The 24953-nt window shown below is 53.9% G+C and overlaps 2 protein-coding genes across 6 annotated transcripts in view; one reads left to right on the plus strand and one right to left on the minus strand.

Annotated features, from left to right (window-relative positions):
• The window catches only part of POLR3H (RNA polymerase III subunit H), a 49414-nt gene extending 36233 nt beyond the window's left edge, over nucleotides 1–13181 (plus strand). For all 5 annotated transcript variants that reach the window (XM_074391315.1, XM_010343406.3, XM_010343407.3 and 2 more), the window contains exons 4-7: nucleotides 2873–2959; nucleotides 3438–3501; nucleotides 4598–4799; nucleotides 6354–13181. In XM_074391315.1, coding sequence (XP_074247416.1) covers nucleotides 2873–2959; nucleotides 3438–3501; nucleotides 4598–4799; nucleotides 6354–6407 — 407 coding nt within the window. In that variant the 3' untranslated portion in view covers nucleotides 6408–13181. The remainder of the gene's footprint in view (nucleotides 1–2872; nucleotides 2960–3437; nucleotides 3502–4597; nucleotides 4800–6353) is intronic.
• Nucleotides 6765–24953, minus strand: part of ACO2 (aconitase 2) — a 61044-nt gene continuing 42855 nt past the window's right edge. The window contains exons 4-18 of the mRNA XM_039463011.2: nucleotides 23622–23714; nucleotides 19931–20089; nucleotides 19252–19402; nucleotides 17111–17215; nucleotides 16195–16286; nucleotides 14840–14945; nucleotides 12573–12730; nucleotides 12311–12384; nucleotides 11640–11751; nucleotides 10575–10697; nucleotides 10190–10345; nucleotides 9095–9286; nucleotides 8195–8327; nucleotides 7670–7791; nucleotides 6765–7254 (exon numbers count right to left, since the gene is read on the minus strand). Coding sequence (XP_039318945.1) covers nucleotides 7120–7254; nucleotides 7670–7791; nucleotides 8195–8327; nucleotides 9095–9286; nucleotides 10190–10345; nucleotides 10575–10697; nucleotides 11640–11751; nucleotides 12311–12384; nucleotides 12573–12730; nucleotides 14840–14945; nucleotides 16195–16286; nucleotides 17111–17215; nucleotides 19252–19402; nucleotides 19931–20089; nucleotides 23622–23714 — 1911 coding nt within the window. The 3' untranslated portion in view covers nucleotides 6765–7119. The remainder of the gene's footprint in view (nucleotides 7255–7669; nucleotides 7792–8194; nucleotides 8328–9094; nucleotides 9287–10189; nucleotides 10346–10574; nucleotides 10698–11639; nucleotides 11752–12310; nucleotides 12385–12572; nucleotides 12731–14839; nucleotides 14946–16194; nucleotides 16287–17110; nucleotides 17216–19251; nucleotides 19403–19930; nucleotides 20090–23621; nucleotides 23715–24953) is intronic.

The raw sequence follows: 24953 nt of genomic DNA on the forward strand, positions 1-24953 counted from the left end.
TTTTTAAGATGGAGTCTTGCTGTGTCACCCTGGCTGGAGTGCAGTGGCATGACCTTGGCTCACTGCAAACTTCACCTCCTGGGTTCAAGCAATTCTCCCCACTCAGCCTCCCGAGTAGCGGGGATTATAGGCACCTGTCATCATGCCCGGCTAATTTTTGTATTTTTGTATAGACATGGTTTCACCACGTTGGTCAGGCTGGTCTTGAACTCCTGATCTCAGGTGATCCACCTGCCTCAGCCTCCCAAAGTGCTAGGATTACAGGTGTGAGCCACCACACCCAGCCCTTTTTGTATGTTTAGTAGAGACAGGGTTTCACCATGTTGGTCAGGCTGTTCTCAGGTGATCTGCCTGCCTCAGCCTCACAAAGTGCTGGGGTTACAGGCGCAAGCCACTGTGCCGGCCTCTTTTTTTTTTTTTTAAATTACACTATCACCATTTTGCAACTCCTTATGAAGACAGTTCTCATCTATGATGATTAACTGTTTAGCTTCCCCCAAAGAGAGACAAACAGGCATTATTTAGTTCCTGGGGGAAGAACTCAACAATTATGAAGCAGTTCTGTTGCTCAACATTAGGACTTGAATCTGATCAAAATTCTAGATGCAAGGTCCAGTTTGGAGGAACTGTTGAGATGGAGGAGTACAGTGCTCCAGAGGGTTTGTTGGGTAGTCAGGCAGATATGAGCAGGGCAGGAGAGGCCCCCACCACCAGGAGCAACCCTCATCATCAGCCAAGCCATCACCACCAATTCCACAATGTTTTTATCACCTGACAAACCCCAGCCAGTAGCAGTCACTCCTGATCTTGCCCTTCACCCCACCCCTGGCAGCGACTAAACTGCTTTCTGTCTCTGTAGATGCGGTTCTGGACACTGCACATGAATGGAGTCGCACACTGTGTGGTGGCTTTTACGTCTGGCTGCTTTCACTTAGCCCCTGTTCCCCAGGTTCAGCCACATGAGCACGTACCAGAATTCCTTCCTTTGTAAGGTTGCATAATATTCCATTGTGTATCTGCAGCACTTTTTGCTTATCCATCCATCCATCCATGGGGGACTCTGGGTGCCCAGCATTTGCTTTTGGATATGGCTATTTCAGTCTGGGGCTCCCTGGGTACAGGATCATGTGCTGACCCACCCCCATGAGCCCAGTGCCCAGACGGGGCCTGGCATAAGCCTGGTGCAGACTCTGGGATTTTTTATTTTTTATTTTTTTTATTATTATTATTTTTTTGAGATGGAGTTTTGCTCTTGTTACCCAGGCTGGAGTGCAATGGCGCGATCTCGGCTCACTGCAACCTCCGCCTCCTGGGTTCAGGCAATTCTCCTGCCTCAGCCTCCTGAGTAGCTGGGATTACAGGCACGTGCCACCATGCCCAGCTAATGTTTTGTATTTTTAGTAGAGATGGGGTTTCACCATGTTGACCAGAATGGTCTCAATCTCTTGACCTCATGATCCACCCGCCTCAGCCTCCCAAAGTGCTGGGATTACAGGCTTGAGCCACCGCGCCCTGCTTTTTTTAAATTTTTTAGATGGAGTCTTGCTCTGTCACTCAGGCTGGAGCGCAGTGGTGTGATCTTGGCTCACTGCAACTACTACCTCCCGAGTTCAAGCGATTCTCCTGACTCCGCCTCCCGAGTACCTGGGATTACAGGCGCCTGCCACCACACTGGGCTCATTTTTGTAATTTGGTAGTGATGGGGTTTCACTATGTTAGTCAGGCTGGTCTCGAACTCCTGACCTCAGTGTGATCTGTCTACTTCGGCCTCCCAGAGTGCTGGGACTATAGGCATGAGCCACTGGGCCCGGCCTCTATGAGGATTTGTTAAACCAAACTGAACATTGGGTTATGTAGGGGACAGGGTTTTTCTATCTGTGGGTAACTGGTCCTTCACCACCCTCATCTGCTTTCTGGGAGGTCAACATAAGGCCCGGTCATCTTCATGGTGGCTGTGATGGCTCATGTTTTCTTCCGAGGCCAGGGTCCCTGCTGTCCTGGGGGCCATGTGGCCGACTAGATGGCTGATGGTGTTGTGGAAGCCTCTGGGATTAAACCTGTCTGAGGAAGGCAGGATTTGACCCAGTGGCCCTGTCTGGTGGGTACGGAAAGACCTGGCATCTCCCCATGGCTGTGTGGCTGTGGGTGTGTTACCCTGGTTCTGAGCCACTTCCTCATGCTCACAGTAGGAACTCAACCGTTGGTGACCAGGAGGGGGCAGTCGTGTGCTTGGTCTCAGGCCAGCATTAGACTCCCACTCTGGGACTTCCAGCAAAGGCCTGAGTGACAAGGTGACCTACAGCTTCTGCCAGGGCCTGGGGTCAGTCTGTGATGTGTGCACAGACACCCCACCTGTTTTCCCTGCAGTCAGGTGAGTGGGGACCACGTGCAGCAGGGCCTGAGAACCCCCAGAGACATTTTGGCTGGGCTGTTGCCTGCGCCTCCCAATGCCAGGGCATTTTTGGCCTCCACTCCAGGTCAGAGCTGTGCCTGGGGCCAGCCTTGCTGGTCAGCAGGAGGTGGGAGTTTCCACACTCTGCTTCCTCTACCAGTTGCTTCTGCCCTTTCTAGGAGCTGAAGGAGTGCCTGGAGGGAGAATTAAGTTGGCTTTGGAGCCACTGATGGCTCAGAGTCTGGGCTCAGGTGTGACTCACGTGGCAGTCTGGGGAGTGTCCAGTTACAGGACAGCTGCTGATGGCCCCTGTGAGGGCCATGCTGTGACCTTGCAGGAGACAAGGGGAGGGTCTGGGCCTGCAGGGGAATGGGCCATGGAGCAGCCACACAGGCCACCAGCTGTGCTGGCACCTGAGGGTGACATGGGAGCATGCTGGGGCCCCAGTCAGCATCAGTGACGAGCTTTCTTCATTTCCAGTCCACTTTCGCTACGTGGTGTTTCATCCGTTTCTAGACGAGATTCTGATCGGGAAGATCAAAGGCTGCAGCCCAGAGGGAGTACATGGTAACAGTGGTCCTGATGCCTCAGACAAGACTTGGGAGCATGGTGGGGGCAGGTGGTCTTTGCCCATCCACATGGTTGGGGAGGGTGCAGGTGTCGAGGCTGAACCTTTCCCCCCACCCTCCCTTTCCTGTATTGTGTGAGGACCTCCATCAGCAGTGAGGTTTCACTGTGAAGCATCACTCAGGACTTCATGGTGGGCACTGAAGCTGGCGGAAGTGACTGGGAGTCTTCAGTGCCCACTGGTCCCTGTTGTGTGCAGAGGTTTTGGGGACCAAGTGCTCCGGGCTTTGCCCAGGGCTGCTTGGCTGTGTGGGTGTTATAGGCAGAGGCATTAGGTGGGGAAAGGACCTAGGTTTCCACGGTGACATCTGCCCCATGGGCAGCCCCAGGCAGGGCTTGCCTGTCTAGCATCCAGACCCCGCAGTGTTTGACGTCCGCTGGGAACCCCCGTCTCAGGCTGTCACCTGCTTCCTTCCAGTCTCTCTAGGCTTCTTCGATGACATTCTCATCCCCCCGGAGTCACTGCAGCAGCCAGCCAAGTTGTATCCTCCCAACGTTAAAATGGTTTGTCACAGAGGAGCTCAGGCCTCTCAAAAGGAAGGTCCCCATTCCTTAGGGTGGCCTTTGGGTCCTGTAACCTGATGCCACTGGCCTCTGCCTACCCCAAGCCTGTGCTTTTGCTCCAGAGGCACCAGCCTGTCTTGCCTCCCAAGAAGGGTGTGATGTGATGCCCATGTGCCTGTCTTTGCAGTGCCACCAAGCTGGGCTGTCTGGGTTGTGCCGTGCACACCATTAGAGCCGTGGTATCCTGGGGGCACTATTCACTTCTGGTTCACTTAGCTTAGGTTGTCCCTGCAGGAATCATCTTAAAGATCACTTCCTCTGGAGGCTTGTGCTGGTCTGAGGCCTCGCCTATGTGCCGGGTCCCGAGCTAAGTGTCCCTCCTGGGCCTCCATTGTCCCTGTCCCACTCCTCACCCTGCTGCACTGGGGTTGTCTGTTTCTGTGGAGCTGTTCACGAATCTGAGACTCCTTGCTGGTAAGGACTATCGTGTCACAGCTGTACCAACAGTGCCCAGCATGGGACCTAGCACAGAGGCAGGACCTAACAGTGGGATGGCCACCAGAGAATGCATGGCTCCCCCGTGTGGGCTCTGCTGGGGAAGATGGAAGGCCAAGGGGGGCTGATCTGGCTGGGTGGCCGCATGGCTCTGCTGTCATCAATTGGGCAGGTCACCTCCAATCCCACTGTGTCCTCCTGAAAACAGCAAGTCCTTGGGTGCTCATCAGCGTGTCACAGGCTTTGATGAAAAGGGTATAGGGGGCCCTGTGGTAGGAGGCCCAAGTTGCTCATCTTGAGGTGGGACTTGCACCCTGTCTCATCCCCTCCTGCCCTGATGCTCTGAGATCCGTTGTGTCTGCCCGTCGTGCCTGGCTGGGACCCTGTGTTCCCCATCCTGGGTCCTGGCACCCAAGAGTGCTTGCTCCTCACTGTTCAGCCCAGGCTTTGCACATGGGGCTGGGACCTGCTTTTCCTGTGACTTCCCAGCCACAGTAATCTCAACCTGGGATTGGGGGTGGGTGCTGAGGGAAGCCCCTCCGACTATCTGGTTGTTGCCTTGACCCTGGTCCCCCTCAGTGACGAAGCGGAGCAGGTGTGGGTGTGGGAATATGAGACAGAGGAAGGAGCGCATGATCTGTACATGGACACTGGTGAGGAGATCCGCTTCCGGGTGGTGGATGAGAGCTTTGTTGACACGTCCCCCACAGGGCCCAGCTCAGCAGAGGCCACCACTTCCAGTGAGGAGCTGCCAAAGAAGGAGGCTCCGTACACGCTTATGGTGAGTGGCCCTGATGGTGTTGAAGCCACTGTGAGGCGGGAGATCCAGTGCAGGGCTGGGGGCTGTGTCCTTGGGGCTCTGTCCTGGGATCTCCCCTAGCAGGTCAGGGATCTTGTTGGGGGGTCTTGACTGCTTAATACATTTTTTTTTTTTTTTTTTTGGAGACAAAGTCTTGCTCTGTCACCCAGGCTGGAGTGCAGTGGTGTGATCTCGGCTCACTGCAACCTCTGCCTCCAGGGTAGCCAGGATTATGGGTGCCCATCACCACACTTGGCTAATTTTTATACTTTTAGTAGAGACGGGGTTTCACCATCTTGGCCAGGCTGGTCTTGAACTCCTGATGTGATCCACCGTCCTCAGCTTCCCAAAGTGTTGGGATTACAGGTGTGAGCTGCCACGCCCGGTCGAGCCTGAGTTTCTATGGGCCAGGGTTGTGAGGCAATTAAGGTATGTGGCTGCTGGTTGGGGCTGGGGGGGAGATGAGTCAGCTTGCAAGGTGGACACAGCTCATGCTGTGGTCTTTATCAGTGGGTAAGACCACTGATAAAGAGGCTTTGAAGCCAGGTGGAGTGGCTCACATCTGTAATACCAGCACTTTGGGAGGCCAAGGTGGGAGAATCGCTTGAGGCCAGGAGTTTAAGACAAGCCTGGGTAACAAAGAGAGGTTGTCTCTACAAAAAACAATGAGCATGGTGGCATGCCCTGTGCTCACAGCTACTTGGGAGGCTAAGGTGGGAGGATCCCTTGAGCCCAGGAGTTTAAGGTTGTACAGCCTGGGCAACAGAGTAAGATCCTGTCTTAAAAAAATTGGGGGGTAGGGAGGGGTTTGAGGGAGCAAGAAATCAAGGAAGGGGCTTGGGAGAGATCAACGTCCTGAGATTAAGGGCAGGGCTCCCTGTAGGAGTAGGACTGAAGCAGTGAAATAAAAGGGAGGCTCCAGGCTGGGCACGGTGGCTCAAGCCTGTAATCCCAGTACTTTGGGAGGCCGAGGTGAGTGGATCACGAGGTCAAGAGATCGAGACCATCCTGGTCAACATGGTGAAACCCCGTCTCTACTAAAAATACAAAAAAATTAGCTGGGCATGGTGGGGCATGCCTATAATCCCAGCTACTCAGGAGGCTGAGGCAGGAGAATTGCTTGAACCTAGGAGGTGGAGATTGCGGTGAGCTGAGATGGCACCACTGCACTCCAGCCTGGGTAACAAGAGCAAAACTCCGTCTCAAAAAAAAAAATAAAAATAAAAATAAAGGGAAAAACAAACAAACGTAGGCTCCAGGGAAGAGTGACTCTCAAGGCTGCTCCCTGTTGGATGTATCTGGAGCACGGGCCTCGTTTGCTTAGCCTTCCTGGCTGGATTAGAGCAGGTGGCCCAGGAGGGCAGGCCTGAGGGCAAGGAAGGGTCCCTGACCCCTCGGGTTCTGGCGAGGGGTCTCCACCCTGCATGCTGCTGTGTGCCTTCCAGGAGCACTGCTGGGCCCCCTTCACCTCTTGTCCAGGTTGGTTCAAGCCTCAGTGCTGGTGAAATGTGTATGTTCTTTCTCTATCCCTGGCAGGGATCCATCAGTGAGCCAGGCCTGGGCCTTCTCTCCTGGTGGACCAGCAACTAGCCATGGGGCTGGACGGTGAACCCTACCAGCCTTTGGGAAGATGGTACAGCAGAAGCAGCCTACCAGCCTTTGGGAAGATGGTACAGCGAAAGAAGGAGCGTGAAGGCCTCTTTCTGGGAGATTCCATTCTGGACCAGCCGGGAAGCTTCAGGAACATGGAGGGGCAGGGCTGCCCTGCAGGTAGAAGTGGGGTGGGAGGTGACAGGTCATTTCTGCCACACCTCAGTTGTCCTTCACTGCAGAGATAGATCCACCTGTTGCCATGGCTGCTGGGCGTACACTGACCTTGACTGAAAAGACTCTTCCTGGACCCTGGAGTTGATAGCAAACAGTACAGACACCACTCACTCACAGGAATGGTCACTGATTTTGGATTCTTGTTTTCCTTGCAAGAACAAAAGGTTCTCTAGAATCCTTCAGGCAGGAGACAAACTTTAGATGGGAGTCTTGTCATCAAAAATAAATACACTTGCATGGAGCTGCTTAAGATCTGAAAACTAAACATAGGAAGGCAGGGGCTAAAAAGTTATTTTAAGAACCCCCACCCAACCACAGTCAACTTTGTGGGCTGAGCGGGAGCAGGAAGCATGTCTGGTCACACCATCTTGGAATAAGAAGCCATGGCTGGCTGGATCAGATCCGCTGATGGTGCGTGTGGAGCTGAACTTGAATATGAAAACAGCGCTGGGCAGGGAGGTCGGGGGAGGCACCCTCACTTCTGCAGCTCTTTCATTCTGTTGAGGGCACTGCCGGCACGGAACCACTCGATCTGCGTCTCGTTGAAGGTATGGTTCAGGAGGATGGTCTCCTGGGTCCCGTTGGGGTGCTTGATGATGCATTTCAGGGGCTGCAAGAAGGTGGAAGTGGTGGGTCCTTCAGGGGGTGAGGGAGGCAGGGCACTGCCTGGGGACTTAGGAAGTTGGCAGGCAAACCAAATCCTAGTCCTGTCTGTGCCTGGGTAGCCCATGTCAGACCAAGACAGTACCCACAGGGGATTCCTGGGGCCCCAAAGGCCCTGCACGAGTGGGCTGTCTCTTGAGTGCCAAGCCTTGGTGAGTAAGTGGGTGTTAGAGGGCCAGGGCCGGCCTCAACCCCCAATTCTGGGAAGGTACTTCCCTTCTCTGTGGGGCCACCTGGAGAACTGGGGGCCTTTCCAGCTGGAATGAAGCCTCCTGGAAGAAGCTCCCCTGGGGCCTGTGCAGGACGGGGAACAAAGTGGCCATTCCTTACCCCACCCCATCAAGGAGACCCAGCCCCCTAACCTTGCCAGGGGTGAAGTCCTTCAGGCCCTGAATGGTCAGCTTGTCCACAGGGTGAATCTTGTTGTAGTCGGCTGGGTCAGCGAAGGTCAGGGGCAGTAGGCCCTGCTTCTTCAGGTTGGTCTCTGGAAGGCAGGGGGCATTTGATCACCAAAGGGGCCTGAACAGCCCGGAGAGCTTCATTTTCTTTTTCTTTTTTAATTTTTTATTTTTTTAGCTTCATTTTTCTGAACCCGTCTGGGGCTCTGGGAGATGCCGCTAATGCTGCTGCCTGGGACAAAGCCAGGGCTGACTGCAGGGCCCTGGTGTGTTCCTTTTCACTAGGGGCACCGCTAGCACGTGTGTGCAGGTGCTCATGGCTGCAAGGCCTTCCTGCTACACATTCGTGATGAGAAAGAACCCCCTGACACGTGCCCTGGATCTCAGCAGCTCAGGTCTCCAAGCCTGGAAGCAAGGCTGCCGGGAAACTGAGCATCAGATGTGCACTGTGTGAGCCTAAGAAGGGACAGGAGGCTGACTCCAGCTCACCGTGGATCCTGGCAAAGCTCTTGGTGATGATGGCCCGGCCCCCAAGGTGGCGAGGCTCCAGCGCTGCGTGCTCCCGGCTTGAGCCCTCACCGTAGTTCTCGTCCCCGATCACCACCCACCTGATGCCATGTTTCTGTCAGGCAAGCAGGGGTGAGATTATAAGGCAGAAGAGGACACCATCCCCACCTGCCTGGCCTCATTCCCCTGGCCATCCTGAGGCTGGAGGGGCCCTTACTTAACTGTTCCCTAAGGGCAAATGAAGCCTGGGTAAATGAGGCCCAAAAGAGGCCCTGAGGGGACAGAGGTGCCTGGCTGTCTCCAGTGGCACAGGAAGATAGTTCACCCATTGGTCCTTGGCAGGGAGGTAGGTATGTGTGGAGGGAGACGGGTGAGATGGTGATGACCTCTGGGGCCCCACACACCATCCATCTGTATAGCTCAAGGTGACCCCTTCCCAGGAGCACCTGCCGCCCCACCCAGCCACCCTCACCCTGCTGGGCCAAGACTTGGGGTCAGCCCTGTTTCTGTTCATTTCTCAAAGCAGAATAAGTCACATCACCTCAGACCCCCTCTGCCTGCTCACCTTGAGGCCCCGTGTAACCCCTCTCTGAGCCTGCTGGCCTCTGACTTCCCAAGCTGGCTCCCTTCCTCCTCTTGGTTTGGGGCCAGATGTCTCCTGGGTGTTGCTCTAACACCTCCTGGTGCAGCGACCCTGCTCTATGACCGGACCTGGGCTTTGTGCCCACTCAGCCACAGGGAAGGGCCTGCCGGCTTCTCCTCCCTTCAACGCAGTCCCCTTTGAGCTCAGCTGGTCTCCTTCCCAGTTTCTGCTCCCTGCCCCTGCCTTCTGGGCCCCTTCAGGAGTGACAACTGGCACTGCCCCCATCAACTCTGACCCACCTTGTAGTAGCGGGCAGTGTCAGGGACAGGGCCAAACTCCTGGGTGACAGCATTGCGCACAGAGTTGGCCTTGCCGTTTTCAATGTTGATGGCACCAATGAGCAGGTTGTTGGAGATGTTGTCCAAGTGCCCACGGAACTTAAGCCAGGGGCCAGCAGCCGAGATGTGGTCAGTGGTACATTTCCCTTTGACCTTGGGTGGAGAGCAGAGGACAGAGGTCAGTGCATAACCCTGGCAGGGCGGATGACAGAAGCTCTCCAGAGGCACACAGCAGGCCCCAGGGCCCAGGAGGGGTGACCGGTGACAGGCAGGCCAGGCTTTGGACACGTGGTCTGTGGTTCTGGTGCTTCCACCCTTGGGCCATGTGAGCTCAGGCCAGGCAATCACCCATCCCCTCAAAGGCCTCTGGCTGCTTAGTCTTCCTTAATGGGGCAGGCTGCCCAAAGTGGGGGCACATCAATATTCACACACTTCTCAGGTCAAGGCTGCAAGATCAGCCACAGACCTCATGCCAGACACACAGGAGCCCAGAACAAGCCTGGGTCCTGGCTGATAACTACGTAGTTTCTTCTGTCACAGGGGAGCCTGGAGACCCCTTAATTAACACCATAAATTAATATCCAACAGATAGGATACCTCTGGCCACACCATAAACGCTTGTTTTCTAGTCAGTGCCAAACACAGGCCGTCTCATCCACTGGTGGCCAGCTGTGGGGGCAGGAGGAATCCATGGCTTGCACAGCCTGTGTGGACATGTCAGGTGTGGAGCCTGCTGTGCAATCTCACACCCTCCCAGCCCAGCCTGAGCTGCATTCACCTGCCCACACTGACTGGAGGCAGCTCTCATCAGCTGCTGCTGGATTGCTGAGGGCCCCAGACGGAGGCTGGCTAGATCCAGCTCTGCCCCGCTAGGTGCTGCAGAGAAGGGGAACGCTGGATTGTGCTTCCTCTCTGTTCTGCAGCCAAACCTCCATTCGATCTCCCACCTGTAACTTGACTGTTTGCTCCCTTCCTCCAGGTTCATGGCCCTTCCGGATGCTGGGGATGGGGACGTCTGGCAGGGTGGGGCTGTCCTACCATCCCCATGCTGCTGACCTTGATGAGGATCTGTAGGTCCTCCAGGTCCTTGCCATCCCACTTGTCAAAAGGCTCCAGGAGCTGCAGGCGCTGGCTGGTAGGGCTCACGTCAACATGCTGCCCGCTGCTGTCCTTGGGGGGATGCTGGTAGGTGTCCTGCCCCGGGTCAAACTCCTGTAGCAGGGGAGGGGGATGCATGGGAAGCTGAGTCCTCAGTTCCCACAAGGACAGACGCTCAGAAGGGAAGTTTCCCTGGGCCCCATCTCCGCTCCTGGGAAACAGAGTTGCTTCCTTCTCACTAGTAGCGCCCTCCCTGCCTGCACAGGAGGGAGGTGCTACGGCCACACAGCAACCAGCAGAGCTCCCCAGGTGAGGCAGGTTGGCAGGGGGCGCAGGCGCTCACCGCTTTTGGAAGTTCATCTGCATCCGGAGCCTCCAGCTTGAACTTCTTGCCATCCTTGCCCGTCAAGTAGTCAGTCTCCGGGTTGAACTTGAGGGTTCCCGCAATGGCCAGGGCTGTGACAATCTGAAATGGAGGTGGCCAGTTTGTTGGTCAGCACCAATCACCACTGCTGTCCCCTGCACCCACCAGAAGCCTAGACCAAAACTGAGAAAGGAACCCAGGAAATTTCCATGTTCTCCCCAGACCTCTCTGTTCCTTAGAGTCCAGAGCTGCAGGATGATCCTTGAGACCCCGGCCCTTGGGCCTGCAGAGGACTCAGGAAGCCAAGGGCAGTGTGGCCTCCATCCCTGCAGGGACGGGCTGGCATTGCTGTCCTCTCTCCTCACAGCTGTCCTGGAGGGAGCAGGGGGCCCTGGCACAGAAATGCTGCTATGAAGCAGAGTCCCTCAGTGCAGAGGACACTAAAAGCATGTAAGGGGCCATTCCTTCACCCATGTAGCAAGAAGTGTTTGTAGAACACACAGGTAAACAAACCAGTCAGGAGAGACTGGCCATGTGCCAGCCACAGTCAAGGCTGAATACAGCCAAGGGCCCAGGCTCACTCAGTGGCCACAGGAACAATGGCAAGGCCCTCACTTTTGCGGAATTCCTACCTGGGGATGGAAAATGCGTGTCCCAAACAATTTTCTAGGTAATCCCGAGGATTATGGGGACACAGAGAAGGTAGGTGACTGGGCCACACTCATACAGCGAGTTAGCAGGGCTGGGATGTGTCCCAGGCAGTAATAACAGCTCAAATTCCATGCTCATAAGCGCAAACCACTGAATAAATACCTCATAATCCTGAGACCCGGAAAGCCCCAGGCAGGAAGCACCAAGGGAGCGTGTGCCTGGGGCTGGGAAGGCCTGTGACTCCTGGCTTCCACTTGGATGACCCCTGCCCTGTGATGCCAACACCCCCCCCCCCCGACTCAGCGGCCCCAGTCCCATCTCCTCCTGCCTCCTCCGACCCAGCAGGAGCCCCCAGAGGTTGTCCCAGGCTGGTGCCCAGCTGGGTGGTCTTACCTCTGGGGATGTGACAAAGGCATGGGTCTCAGGGTTCGCATCATTGCGGCCTGTGAAGTTCCTGTTGTAGGAAGTGACGATTGTGTTCTTCTCCCCCTTCTTGATGTCCTTCCTGCCAGGTCGGAGGGAACAGGGTTAGGGATATCTGGCCTTGTCACATGGCCTGTCCCAAGGACAGATAAGCTGGGTTCCTGCAGCCCAGCCCGACCCAGCTCCTACCAAGGGGAAATGGAGAGGCCCTGCTGGGGCTGCCTCCTTCCTGGGCGGCACAGAGCAGGAGGGAACCTCAGGGTTACTGGGCCTAGCTTGTGACCACATGTAAGGCAGAGGTAGGGTCCCGGTCAAGGCCTGAGCTTCCTGACCTGGGGCCATTGCCGCCTCTCAAAAAACAGCTCTGTCAGAGCTGCTGCTGTGTCCATTAGGATGAGGCCTTGCTGGCTTCCTGCCAGCCCAGGCTTCAGCCAGGTGGTCCCCCAGTGCCTCCACAGGGTTCTTCCTCACCCAGCCCCATTCCCAGGCAAGTCTGGCAGAGGCCTCTAAAGGGCAAGAGTCCCTGGAGCCAACGACCTTGGCTGGAGTCTCTTCTCTCCACCCCAACAATTCCTCCCCCAACTTCTGGGGCTCTGTACCCTGTGCACAAAGGGCTGTCCTGTTAAAGATGTGCCTCTTACCTGTCCCACTGGCCAATGCAGGGGCCACAAGCATTGGCCAGGACGATGCCACCCACATCCCTTAAGACCTGTGCCTGCCAGGGAGAGAAGACAATAGAATGTCAAGGGCAGGTGAGAGGCTGACGGGAAAGGGTGATCTAGTGGCTGCAGGATGATGCTGTACTGGAACCCCATGGCAGCCACTGGGGCCTGCAGCATCTCCGGCCCAACAGTCATTACTCAGCATGGGGTCAGGGAGACAGACGGGGATGTGGGCACTCACATAGCCGTCCCGCTCGATGGTGGCGCGGATCTGCTCAGAGCCTGGAGTGATGGTGAACTGAGACTTGCACTTGAGGCCATGGGCCAGTGCCTGCTTGGCCACAGCGGCTGAGCGCCCCATATCTTCATAGCTTGAATTGGTGCAGCTCCCAATCAGACCTGGTACGTTGTAGGTGGTGGGGTCAAGAGGAGACAGTGAGCAGAGGTCTCCACCTGACCTCAAATTATCCAGACTTGGCCGAAAGAGTTCCCCATCTGGCTGGGCCAGAGACTTTTTAACAGAGACCAGCTGGAAGCAACTGAAATATCCAAAAATAAAGGACAGGCTTCTCATGACCTGGCATCATTTGAATAAAGATGCTATAGCCATTGGCCATGACACTGAACACATGAGTACTATGCCCCCTTTTACAGCAATATCCTGGGCATCTATGGGCACACCAGAGGGCTCATACGAACAGATGAACAGCCATCCTTGATGGGCTGGGGCTGATAAGAGACGCTAATTTTCTTATTTTATACTTACTAGTATTTTCTGGGTTTTAAACATTGTTTTATAATCAGGGCAGTAAGAGCTCTTTTTAAAGTCTATAAAAACTGAATAACATCATCCTGTTTGTACAGATAGTCTCTTTCTTGAGATAGAGTCTTGCTCTGTCACCCAGGCTGGAGTGCAGTGGCACCATCATGGCTTGCTCACTGCAGCCTCTAAATACTCAACCTTCTGAGTAGCTGGGACCCACAGGTGAGTACCACCACACCTGGCTAATTAAAAACTTTTTTTTTTTGTAGAGAGGAAGTCTCACCATGTTGCCCAGGCTGGTCTTGAACTACAGGGCTTAAATGATCCTCCTGACTCAGCCTCTAAAAAGTGTTGGGATTGGCCAGGGGCAGTGGCTCACGCCTGTAATCCCAGAACTTTGAGGCATCAAGGTGGATGGATCACTTGAGGTCAGGAGTTCCAGACTAGCCTGGCTAACATGGTGAAACCCTGTCTCTACTAAAAATACAAAAAATTAGCTGAGTGTGATGGCAGTTGCCTGTAATCCCAGCTATTTGGGAGGCTGAGGTTGCAATGAGATGAGATCACGCCATTGCACTCCAGCCTGGGCAACAGGGAGAGACTCCATCTCAATAAATAAAAGTGGTTGGGCATGGTGGTGCATGCCTCTGTAATCCCAGCTACTCCGGAAGCTGAGGCAGAAGAATTGCTTGAACCCAGGAGGCAGAGGTTGCAGTGAGCCGAGATCGCACCCCTGCAGTCCAGCCCGGGTGACAGTGTGAGACTCAGTCTCAAAAAAAAAAAAAAAAATTCTTAATTTTGAATATTCTCTACAATAAGCGTATTTTTCTTTTCTGCCAAGAAAAAGTATTCTTTTTTTGAGACGGGCTCTGTTGCTGAGTCTGGAGTTTTGAGTCTTGCTGTATTGCCCAGGCTGGAATGCGATGGTGCCATCTCGGCTCACTGCAGCCTCGATCCTCCCACCTTAGCATCCGGAGTAGCTAGGACTATAGGCATGTGCCACCATGCTCAGCTTATTATTATTATTATTATTTTTTGAGACGGAGTTTCGCTCTTGTTACCCAGGCTGGAGTGCAATGGCGCGATCTCGGCTCACCGCAACCTCCGCCTCCTGGGTTCAGGCAATTCTCCTGCCTCAGCCTCCTGAGTAGCTGGGATTACAGGCATGCACCACCATGCCCAGCAATTTTTTGTATTTTTAGTAGAGATGGGGTTTCACCATGTTGACCAGGATGGTCTCGATCTCTCGACCTCGTGATCCACCCGCCTCGGCCTCCCAAAGTGCTGGGATTACAGGCTTGAGCCACCGCGCCCGGCCTATTTTAAGACAGGGTTTCACCATATTGGTCAGGCTGGTCTTGAACTCCCGACCTCAGGTGATCTGCCCGCCTTGGCCTCCAAAGTGTTAGGATTACAGGCGTGAGCCACCATTCCCAGCCCGCCCAGCTTATTTTTGTATTTAAGAGACAGGGTTTTTCCATGTTGCCCAGGCTGGTCTTGAACTTGTAGACTCAAGTAATCCACCTGCCTTGACCTCCCGAAATGCTGGGATTTCAAGCATTGAAATAAAAAAAAAACTTTTTTGACCCCTGGCCAAAAAAGTTAAGTTTTCAATAATAATAAACCTATTTCAGAAAGTGTCCACCTTAGAAAGTGCTACACAGTAGGCACAGGTGATTGACTACAGCCCTGGGCAGAGCCAGTGGCCCTGAAACCTGCTAAACAGATGGGTGGAAGGTGCTCACCCACTCGGATGTCCACAGGCCATCCTTCCTTCTCTGCCACCTTGCCCACTTCTGCTACAGGGTGAGCCAGGTCAGGGGTGAAGGGCCCGTTGATGTGCGGCTTCAGCTGAAAAAACAAATATATAAGGAACAGAAGAAGAGAGGAGGGAAGAAACCTTGAAGTGGGGACAGCCAGGTTCACTGCCTCACCACGTCCCCACAGAGAGGCCAGTGACTGTTCTCGTGGCTGAAACCTCATCACAGGGAAGACCTGAGCAGGGGGCTCTGCATACACCAGCTCCCAGGCTCCCTCCACCTCTGCGAGGGTGGGCTCAGCTCTGCTCTGCAGATGAAGGAGCTGAAGCTCAGAAGTGACATGCTGTGCTCAAGGTCACACAGCTAGCAGAGGGCAGAGGCTTGGAATGGATCAAGGCTACCAGCTTCCCAAGTCCATTATTGCCCATACAGTGTTGTTTTTGTAACCTTACGACAAGAATGGACTTACAGCCAGATGTTTTACATGTCGTAATAATCAGTAAATAGTTACATGAACTCATTCAGTTCTCAGAACTGCTGTAGGTTTCACACATGATAAAGCAAGGCCCACAGAGGTTAGTGCTTGACCAAGGTCACACAGCTTAAGTGGCAAAGCTGAGACATGAACTCCTGCAGTCAGGGTTCTCTAGCCTGGCTCAGCAAACACCACAGAGACATCTGTGGGTCTCAGGGTGCCCAACCCTGCTGGGCTTTGCCCTCTGAACTCTGAAAACAAAACCCCTTTAGGGTGAAGCCCTGGCTTCTGCTAAAGCTGAGCTGGTGGCAAACTGACGTTGGCTTCCGGTTCAGCAGCCAGAGCCACCTCTGCTCTCCCTGTGGCTGTGTCTCTCCCCTCCCCAGCCCTCGCTCCAGCCTGCCTCAGGAAGCAGCTGCAAGAACATTGGGAACAAGGGCCCACCAGCTCTGCTAAGTTGTTTTTTTTTTTTCCTGAGACATTCTTGCTGTCACGCACTAACTTTTTTGGCCAGGGGTGGTGGCTCCAGGCTGGAGTGCAGTGGTGTAATCTCAGCTGACTGCAACCTTTTTCCCAGGTTCAAGCAATTCTCCTGCGTCAGCCTCCTGAGTAGCTGGGATTACAAGCACGTGCCACCAGGCCCAGCTAATTTTTGTATATATATATTTTTAGTAGAAACAGGGTTTCACCATGTTGGACAGGCTGGTCTTGAACTCCTTACCTCAAGTGACCCACCTGCCTTGGCCTCCTAAAGTACTGGGATCACAGGTGTGAGCCACCACCCAGCCCTCAGTGCGTATTTAGGCAGGATCCACCCTGCTCCCCTCTATGCTCAGAAACTCCTTGAACCCAATCGTCTCCTCACCTCACTGAGGTTAATTTCAATCAGTTGGTCATAATGGCAGCCAGGATCAGGCACCAAGTGATCCTTGAATTCATCAGCTAGATTGGCAATGTCTGAAATCAACAAGGGACAAGGATGGAGCACGTGAAACAGAAACTGGTTTAGAGAGTTCACCCACCACCCACCTGAGCACCTGTCAAACACCAGCACTAACCAGGCCAGTGAAGAAACCAAGGCTGGTGTCCCTGCCCTTAAAGAGCTCACAGCCTAGTGCAGGAGTTGTCAGGGACACAGAGACACAGGAACACCAGCTAAGGTTCAGAGCCGGGGCGGGTGTCGTGGAAGTGAAGAGCTGGGTTTTGAAGAAGCCGCCACTCAATAAGGAAAGGGAAGGGCCTTCAAGTACTCCTCATGCTTACCGCTCTCCCCATAGCCTCCTAGTCTCTGGCTCCTCCTTCACTCCCCCCCCACACCTCCCTTCACAGGTGCCAATACCTTCTGAGCTCCAAAGAAGCCAAGCTAGAGCCTCAGGAAAGTGTCAGTGGAGGCTGGGAAGGTGGTTCTCCTTCCACATATACCCCTGCTAGGTCAGGAATTACCAACAGATGTGATCCCTGTCATTCCTGGAGCTTCCTGTAGGGGGCAGCAGGGACCAGGCCAAGAAGGGCAGGCATTCAACCATACCAGGGAAAATGAATTCCCATCCTGAGGTGGAGCTATCTTGAACTCAGATGCCAGGCCCTTTGAGAAGCTGACGAGAGCTCCAAACACCCTACTCAGAAACATATCATACATCTTCAAAGGTTTCTCAGAGCCTCGGAAGCCTGTCTGAAGACAATGGCTCTGCAAGTGTCCCTCCAGGGAAAGGCACAGCTCTGTCTTGGGGAGGAGCGGCACGTGACTGTTCCACCCACGAGGGCCTGCCCTGCCAGCTCACCTGCCCGGCCGGTCTTGCTCAGGTACTTCTTCATCCTGTGGTTGTAAGGAAACACAGAAGTGGTGGCCCCAATTTCTGCGCCCATGTTGCAGATTGTCGCCATGCCTGTGGAGCAAAGGAGTCCTGGGCATTGGCTGGTGGCCAGGCCAGGGTCCCATGTACCTGCTGTGCCCAATTGCTACTCTGTTTGGCTCAGAGAGATTCAAGGTCATGCCATAAAGCAAATGAAGGTAGGGCCGGGCATGGTGGCTCAAGCCTGTAATCCCAGCACTTTGGGAGGCCGAGGCGGGTGGATCACAAGGTCAAGAGATCGAGACCATCCTGGTCAACATGGTGAAACCCCATCACTTACTAAAAATACAAAAAATTAGCTGGGCATGGTGGCGCATGCCTGTAATCCCAGCTACTCAGGAGGCTGAGGCAGAATTGCCTGAACCCAGGAGGCGGAGGTTGCGGTGAGCCGAGATCGCGCTATTGCACTCCAGCCTGGGTAACGAGGGAAACTCCGTCTCAAAAAAAAAAAAAAAAAAAAAAAAAGCAAATAAAGGTAGATGCTGGCATTCGGGGTCTGTCTGCCTTGTGTCCTGCCCTCTTTCAGCCACACCATGGTGGAGACATTTTTCTGTCTCAGGCTTTCCAGTGATGGAGGCCAAGGCAGGCAGATCACCTGAGGTCAGGAGTTTGAGACCAGCCTGGCCAACATGGTGAAAACCCATCTCTACTAAAAAAAAAAAAAAAAAAAAAAAAAAATTAGCCAGGCATTGTGGTATGCACCTATAATCTCAGCTACTCAGGAGGCTGAGGCCAGAAAATTACTTGAATCCAGGAGGCGGAGTTTGCAGTGAGCCGAAATTGCACCACTGCATTCCAGCCTGGGCGAGAGTAAAACTCTGTCTCAAAAGAAAAAAAAAAAAATCTGAAACAATATACACTGTCTGGACCACAAAGCATCACAGAACTGCTAGGGCTTATAGGTACCCCAACTGCTATCAGGCCACCTACCTCAGGAGCCACTAGGATGGAGGGATGGGCCTGTTACCAACTTCCCGACGGAGCACCCTCATGGCAGGAATGAACCCCCATCGCTGGAGGGGAATCAGAGTTCTGCGGGGCTGCCGTGGAGCCCAGGCAGGCATCTGGGAAGTCTGGAGTGTTCCAAGTCTCCCTGGATTTCTGAGTGCCCCGGAATTGAGGCCAGGTCACCAGGAGTGACAGGTCGGGAGGGGCCGGCGCCTACCTGGTTTTGGAGACTGACAGGCACTGATCTCTAATCCAAGGGAAGTAAGTGAGCCTCGAACTTCAGCCAAGGGAGGATGTAGGCCTGAGGCTGCTTCGTGAATGAAGCCCTGGCTCTGCCCATTCCCGCTACTGCTTCTGTACTCTCTGGATTCGTCTAGAGCACCCAAGGTGGCCTAGTGCTTTGGCCTGGGCCCAGCAGCAGGAGCTGACTTGGCTCCTACTTCTTTTTTTTTTTTGAGACGGAGTTTCACTCTCGTTACCCAGGCTGGAGTGCAATGACGAGATCTCAGCTCACTGCAACCTCCACCCCCTGGGTTCAGGCAATTCTCCTGCCTCAGCCTCCTGAGTAGCTGGGATTACAGGCACGCACCACCATGCCCAGCTGATTTTTTGTATTTTTAGTAGAGACGGGGTTTCACCATGTTGATCAGGATGGTCTCGATCTCTTGACCTCGTGATCCATCTGCCTCGGCCTCCCAAAGTGCTGGGATTACAGGCTTGAGCCACCACACCCGGCTACTTTTTTTTTATTATTTTTAGTGGAGATGGGGTTTCACTATCTTGGCCAGGCTGGTCTTGAACTCCTGACCATCTGCCTCAGCCTCCCAAAGTGCTGGGATTACAGGCTTGAGCCACCGCGCCCGGCAGCTCCTACTTCTGTATGGCCACAGGAAGTCACTGGCAGCCTTGACGGGCGTCTCAGTCTCTTCACCTGTTTAATGAGGGTGTGGACTAGACAATCTCTAACACTGTCTCCAATTTCCTTCTACCTCTGTCTATCCCAGCCCCCAAATGGAACAGACAGATTCTCAGGTGAGGGCTATTCACTGCTTCTACTCCCAACTGGAGACCCATCAGGCCCAACACAGGACACAGCCATGTTGCCTGGCCGTCTTCCTCACCAGTGCAGGAGATGGAGTCTACGCCAGGCCCATGGTATTCCACGATTGCACCTGTGCCACCTTTCACCGTGAGGATGCCTGCCACCTTCAGGATCACATCTTTTGGTGAGGTCCAACCGGAGAGGGAGCCTGTCAGCTTCACGCCAATCACCTGGATAGGAGGGGGCAAGGCAACTTTTTTTTTTTTTTTTTGAGACGGAGTTTCACTCTTGTTACCCAGGCTGGAGTGCATTGGCACGATCTCGACTCACCGCAACCTCTGCCTCCTGGGTTCAGGCAATTCTCCTGCCTCAGCCTCCTGAGTAGCTGGGATTACAGGCACACGCCACCATGCCCAGCTAACTTTTTGTATTTTTAGTAGAGACGGGGTTTCACCATGTTGACCAGGATGGTCTCGATCTCTCGACCTCGTGATCCACCCGCTTCGGCCTCCCAAAGTGCTGGGATTACAGGCTTGAGCTACCGCGCCCGGCCTGGGACAAGGCAACTTTAAGAGGCCCTGTGTGCCTGTGCCAGCCACGAAGTCCAGATGGACCTGCTGGCATTCCCAGTTCTGCTGATTGGTCCCTGCCTCCCTAGCAGAAGATTCAAGTCTGACTTGTTCCCCTTTCCCTCCTGGGTCCCACCGTCTCGTGTTCATCCCCACCAACCACCACCCCGCAGCCATCCCCACCCTCACCTTGGGGCACTTCAGCTCCCAGGGGATCCCAGCCATGACATCCACAGCATCGGCACCCCCAACTCCAATGCAGATGCCCCCCAGGCCGCCACCGTTGGGGGTGTGGGAGTCAGTGCCAATCAGAAGAACCCCAGGGTATGCATAGTTTTCCAGAATAATCTGAAAAATAATCCAAGATGTTATATTTAGAAGCCCTTAGCCGAGAACGGAGATGGGGCCCAAAAAGAGTCTACAAAATAGCCCCACTGACCCTGGGCCTCCCACCCATGTCTAGCCGCCCTCCTGGGATGGAACTGGTGGGAGCAGTCCCATTTAATCCAGGCTGTCTCCAGGGTGACCAAGAAGAGCCAGAGCCTTGGGGGACAGGTGGCCTGCACTCCTGAATAGCTCTGATAGTTCCTGCTCTATAGCTTGAGCCTGTGAGTGCTGCCCTGTGCCTGTTTCCTCATTTGTAGCACAGTAACCAAACACCCATACCACCATGACCCCAGGATGTGACAAGAACCAGAGAAACTGTGTCCTGTGATGGGCCTGGGCCCTGCCTCATCCTGGCTGTGGAGTGTGCCCACCTGGCTTCTCATCTGGGTGGGTGATTCTTCCAGGAGCTGACTCCAGCCCCACAGGCCCCTGAGGGAGAAGTCCTGGGGCCCTAACAGGTGCACAAAGCTTTGAACTTTTCCTCAACTGCAAAGAATAGGTGAAGCCTCATCCACTTCGGCATCTGGAGGTGGCTGAGAACCCATGTGACTTGCTCAAGGCATGACGCTGCCTTGCCTCATCACCTGTCCCATTTCACAGTATTCCCTTCACTGAGATGCTCCTCCCAGCAGGAAGGGGCACTTCCCCCAAAACATCTGCTAAGTAAGGCAGCAGAGGTATAGGGTCAACACCTGAGTGTGGCCCAGGCACCTCTGAGGTGCCAGCCCCCTGAAGCTGCAGGACACTGCCTGGTAAGGCCCAGCCAGGCATCCTGTGTGGGGGTCTGAGGTCTGGCCCCAACACCTACTAGTTGTTGTAGGACCTTAGACAAGTCACTTCGCCTCTCCAAGCTCAGTTTCCTTATTAAAAAAAAAAAAAATCGCTAACAATCATGCTCACGTCACTGGATCGCTGTGATGACAGGATGAGATCCTGTCCATGAGCTGGGGAGTAGTGCCTGGGCAAGGCAACATTTTTATTGATTGTTGTGCATCAAGAGCCTTCACCTGAGGTTCTGCTGCTCATCTGCCAGATGAAATAAGTGCCCCAACCGTGGATGTGGGGAAGAACATGGAAGATGAGAGGTGTGACAGGCTCTGTGAACTCTCAGCACCCACCAGTGCTCCCAGGAATCTTATAGAAACCCCAGAGCCTCTGCCTCAGGCTGAGCATCTACCCAGCAGACTCTAAGGTGCAAAGGGTCTTGTCTTTTGGGGATGCAGTGGGAAGGACTGGCTGGGAAGAACTGGTCAAGGCTGCCATATACGTCCCTCAAGAGCCTCAAGGTTGTAAAAGCTGGATCCATGAAGGCGGGACACACAAAATTCGAGGTGGTCTACACAGTGTAGACGTGTGGTCCACATCCAGGGGAGAGGTCAGGTAGAAATAAGTACTGCAGAAGGTGTCAAGATGACGCTGGCCATGACAGTGACCTCCCCGGTCTGTGGGTATGCTGGACAGATGGGGGTGAGGGCTGGGAAGGACTAACGCCTAGAACATACACCTGGAAATTCAGCCTCTGTTCACACAACACACACGCATATTAAGGACCTATTCTGTATTGACGGGGCCCCACACCCAGAGATAGAGAGGAATACGTAAGCCACAGTCCCTGTCCCCACAGAGCACACAATTCAGTGCCGAAAGCATTCGGCACATTCTGGGAACATAATGTGAAGAAATCCCACAGAGGATCCCACTAGAAGTATCAGGCATGGGGAGGGCTGGGGAGGCTCCACAGAGGAACCAGAGAGCTGTGATGTGGAAGAGGAAGGTCTGTGGGCCAAGCGGGGCCAGCGCACTCCTCGGAGGGAAAGGGGTTCAGGTTTGGGTTGGACCTGAGGCCTGAGGCTGCTGATGACTGCTGCAAAGTACTCCCATGGTCCCTAGGCATTTTCTTTTTAAAGAAGCAAACACATCAGGCTGTATGCTTAGCAACTAGCCAGTGGCAGATGTGAGCTGCCATCACTCATGGCTCCAAACTTTGGCCCAGTAGCTGCCATAAAGGCCTGGGCATTTGTACCAAGGTAGAGAGGGAGACACCCACACTGTGGTGCCCTTCCTAACAGAAGGCCAACACGGGGTCCACCTGACTCCCTAACCCTGCTGTAGAGAGGGGCTTTCTAGTCCCCACAGGCCACTGCAACCAGCCATTCCCAGGCAGCCCTTCCTGGCAATCGTGGCGGTTGGGCAGCACAGAGTGGTGATGCCCTGCTAGCTCTGGTTTCAGAGGGGACAGTGCTGGGAGCCCATGTGGGTCGGATTACAGCCTGACTCAGCACTTCCTGAGGAGGCCCGGCAGTGAGGACTGGGATGGAGGTGGGGAGAAGGGTCACCTTGCAAAGATGCAGAGGCAGGTTTCATACACGCAGGGTGAATGCAAATGGACATGTACAAACCAGGTCAGTGGTCCCTAACACGCCCTTGGAAGAAAGGGAAGCACCCACCTCCCCAGGATATACATGTTCACTTGCACTTCCAGAGAAGAAACTGTCCACCAAAGGAAAATCCATCCTTGGGATGCCTCAGAAGAGCCCCTGGCTGACATGGCCACATGACCTCCGCCCTACAGAACACCATGAAGGAGCCAAAAAGAATGAGGAGTGCCACATGCAGAGGTGGAAAGAGCCGCGGAGGCGAGGGAGGCGGCAGAGCAGCGGGGTGGTATGGGGCACTCACTCCAGGCCATCCCTCCTCCCCGGAGATCCCGGCTCCACAGTTCACCAGCTGTGCCTCAGTCTCCACTCTGTAAGGTGTGGATAATAAAAGCACCTACCTCACAGGGGTATGGTGAGTACTGAATACATTAATGTCTTTCAAGTGCTCAGCCTAGTACCTGACACACAGTATGGGCTCATCAAATGTCAGCAGTGCATGCCACAAGGGGTGACACTTGTGGGAAAAAAAACAAAATAATACCATGTTCTATATGAGAGTTTACGGGGATACAGATGCTTGAGTACATGCCCAGAAGACAGTGTAGAAAGAAACATGTCATTTGGGAAGCTAAGGAGGGCAGATCACCTGAGGTCAGGAGTTCAAGACCATCCTGACCAACATGGTGAAACCCGGTCTCTACTAAAAACACACACACACAAAATGAGCTGGGTGTGGTGGCCTGTGCCTGTAGCCCCACTTACTTGAGAGGCTAAGGCAGGGGAATTGCTTGAACCCAGGAGGCACAGGTTGCAGTGAGCCAAGATCACGCCACTGCATTCCAGCCTAGAGATGAAGCAAGACTCCATCTCAAAAAAAAAAAGAAAGAAACATGATGCACTTAAAATGCCTGGACCCGAGTGGTCAGGAGGGATTACTTTAACTTCTTACCAACAAAATGAAAATTGGTGTAAGAACAAGGGAGGAAGCGCGTAAGAGCTGATGGAGATGTCATCTAGTTCCCCTCAGCCCCCGGGCCTGGAACCCCCTTCCCCGTAGGCCTGGAAGGTACTCTCTGGCTTGGGACCTTGGGACGGCAGGCTCAGCCCAACTTTACCTGGTGAATGATTCCAGATCCAGGCCTCCAGAAGCCCACGCCGTATTTGGCACCTGCAGTTGCCAGGAAATTATAAACTTCCTGGTTGATGTCCTATTGAGACAATCAATAATTGGGCATTAGCAACATAGTATGTGTCCAGGTGACCCTCACCAAGCCCTTCCCACCCCCCAGCCTCCCCTCTGACTCTGAAGACAGGCCCTCTCTTGGAGACTTTCTAAAAATAATTCCAAAGGGCTTGGATGTTGGCCCAGTCTCCATTAGCAGTACCAGAGAGAAAGACGGAGCAGAGATGGAGCCCTAGTTCTGTGACACCTGGCCAGGGTGGTGGGTTTGGAACAAGTCCCTGCCCTGGTCTGGGTCTCAGTTTCCTTATCTGGAGAAGGGACTAGCCTAAATAACTGCTAAGGGTCCCTGTAGCACTCAAGTGTCCAGCGGAGGCCAGCAGTGCAAAGGCAGGCCCTGGCCTAGGCACAGTGGCTCTCATGCCTGTAATCCCAGCACTTTGGGAGGCCAAGGCAGGTGGATCACTTGAGATCAGGAGTTCAAAACTAGCCTGGCCAACATGGCAAAACCCTGGCTCTACTAAAAATACAAAAATTAGCCGGGTGTGGTAGCACATGTCTGTAGTTCCAGCTACTCGGGAGGCTGAGGCACAATAATTGGTTGAACCTGGGAGACAGAGGTTGCTGTGAGCTAAGATGGTGCCACTGCACTCCAGCCTAGGAGACAGAGAAAGCCTCTGTCTCAAAAAATAAAAATAAAATAAATAAATAAAAATTAGGCGTGCACCTGTGGTCCCAGTTACTTGGGTAGCTGAGGCAGGAGGATCACTTGAGCCTAGGAGTTAAGGGCTGCAATGAGCTGAGATTGCACCACTGCACTCTGGCCTGAGCGACAGGGCAAGACTGTCTCAAAAAAACAAGGTACGGCAGGGCATGATGCTCACACCTGTAATCCAATTACTTTCGGAGGCCAAGATGGGTGGAACACAAGATGAGGAGTTTGAGACCAGAATGACCAACATAGTGACACCCCATCTCTATTAAAAATACAAAACTTAGTTGGGTGTAATGGCACATGCCTGTAATCCCAGATACTCAGAAGGCTGAGGCAGGAGAATTGCTTGAACCTGGGTGGCGGATGTTGCAGTGAGCTCAGATCACACCATTGCACTCTAGCCTGGGTGACAGAGCAAGACTCCATCTCAAAAACAAAAGAAAACAAAACCAAACAAAAACCTCAGAGGCTCAGAGATGAAATCACTTGCTGGAGATGCCAGACTTAGATGACACCTGAGACTGCCCGGGGACTGATGTCTGGCCATCAGAG

This window comes from Saimiri boliviensis, chromosome 21 (genome assembly GCF_048565385.1).
Source record: "Saimiri boliviensis isolate mSaiBol1 chromosome 21, mSaiBol1.pri, whole genome shotgun sequence".
Taxonomy (NCBI): Eukaryota; Metazoa; Chordata; class Mammalia; order Primates; family Cebidae; genus Saimiri; species Saimiri boliviensis.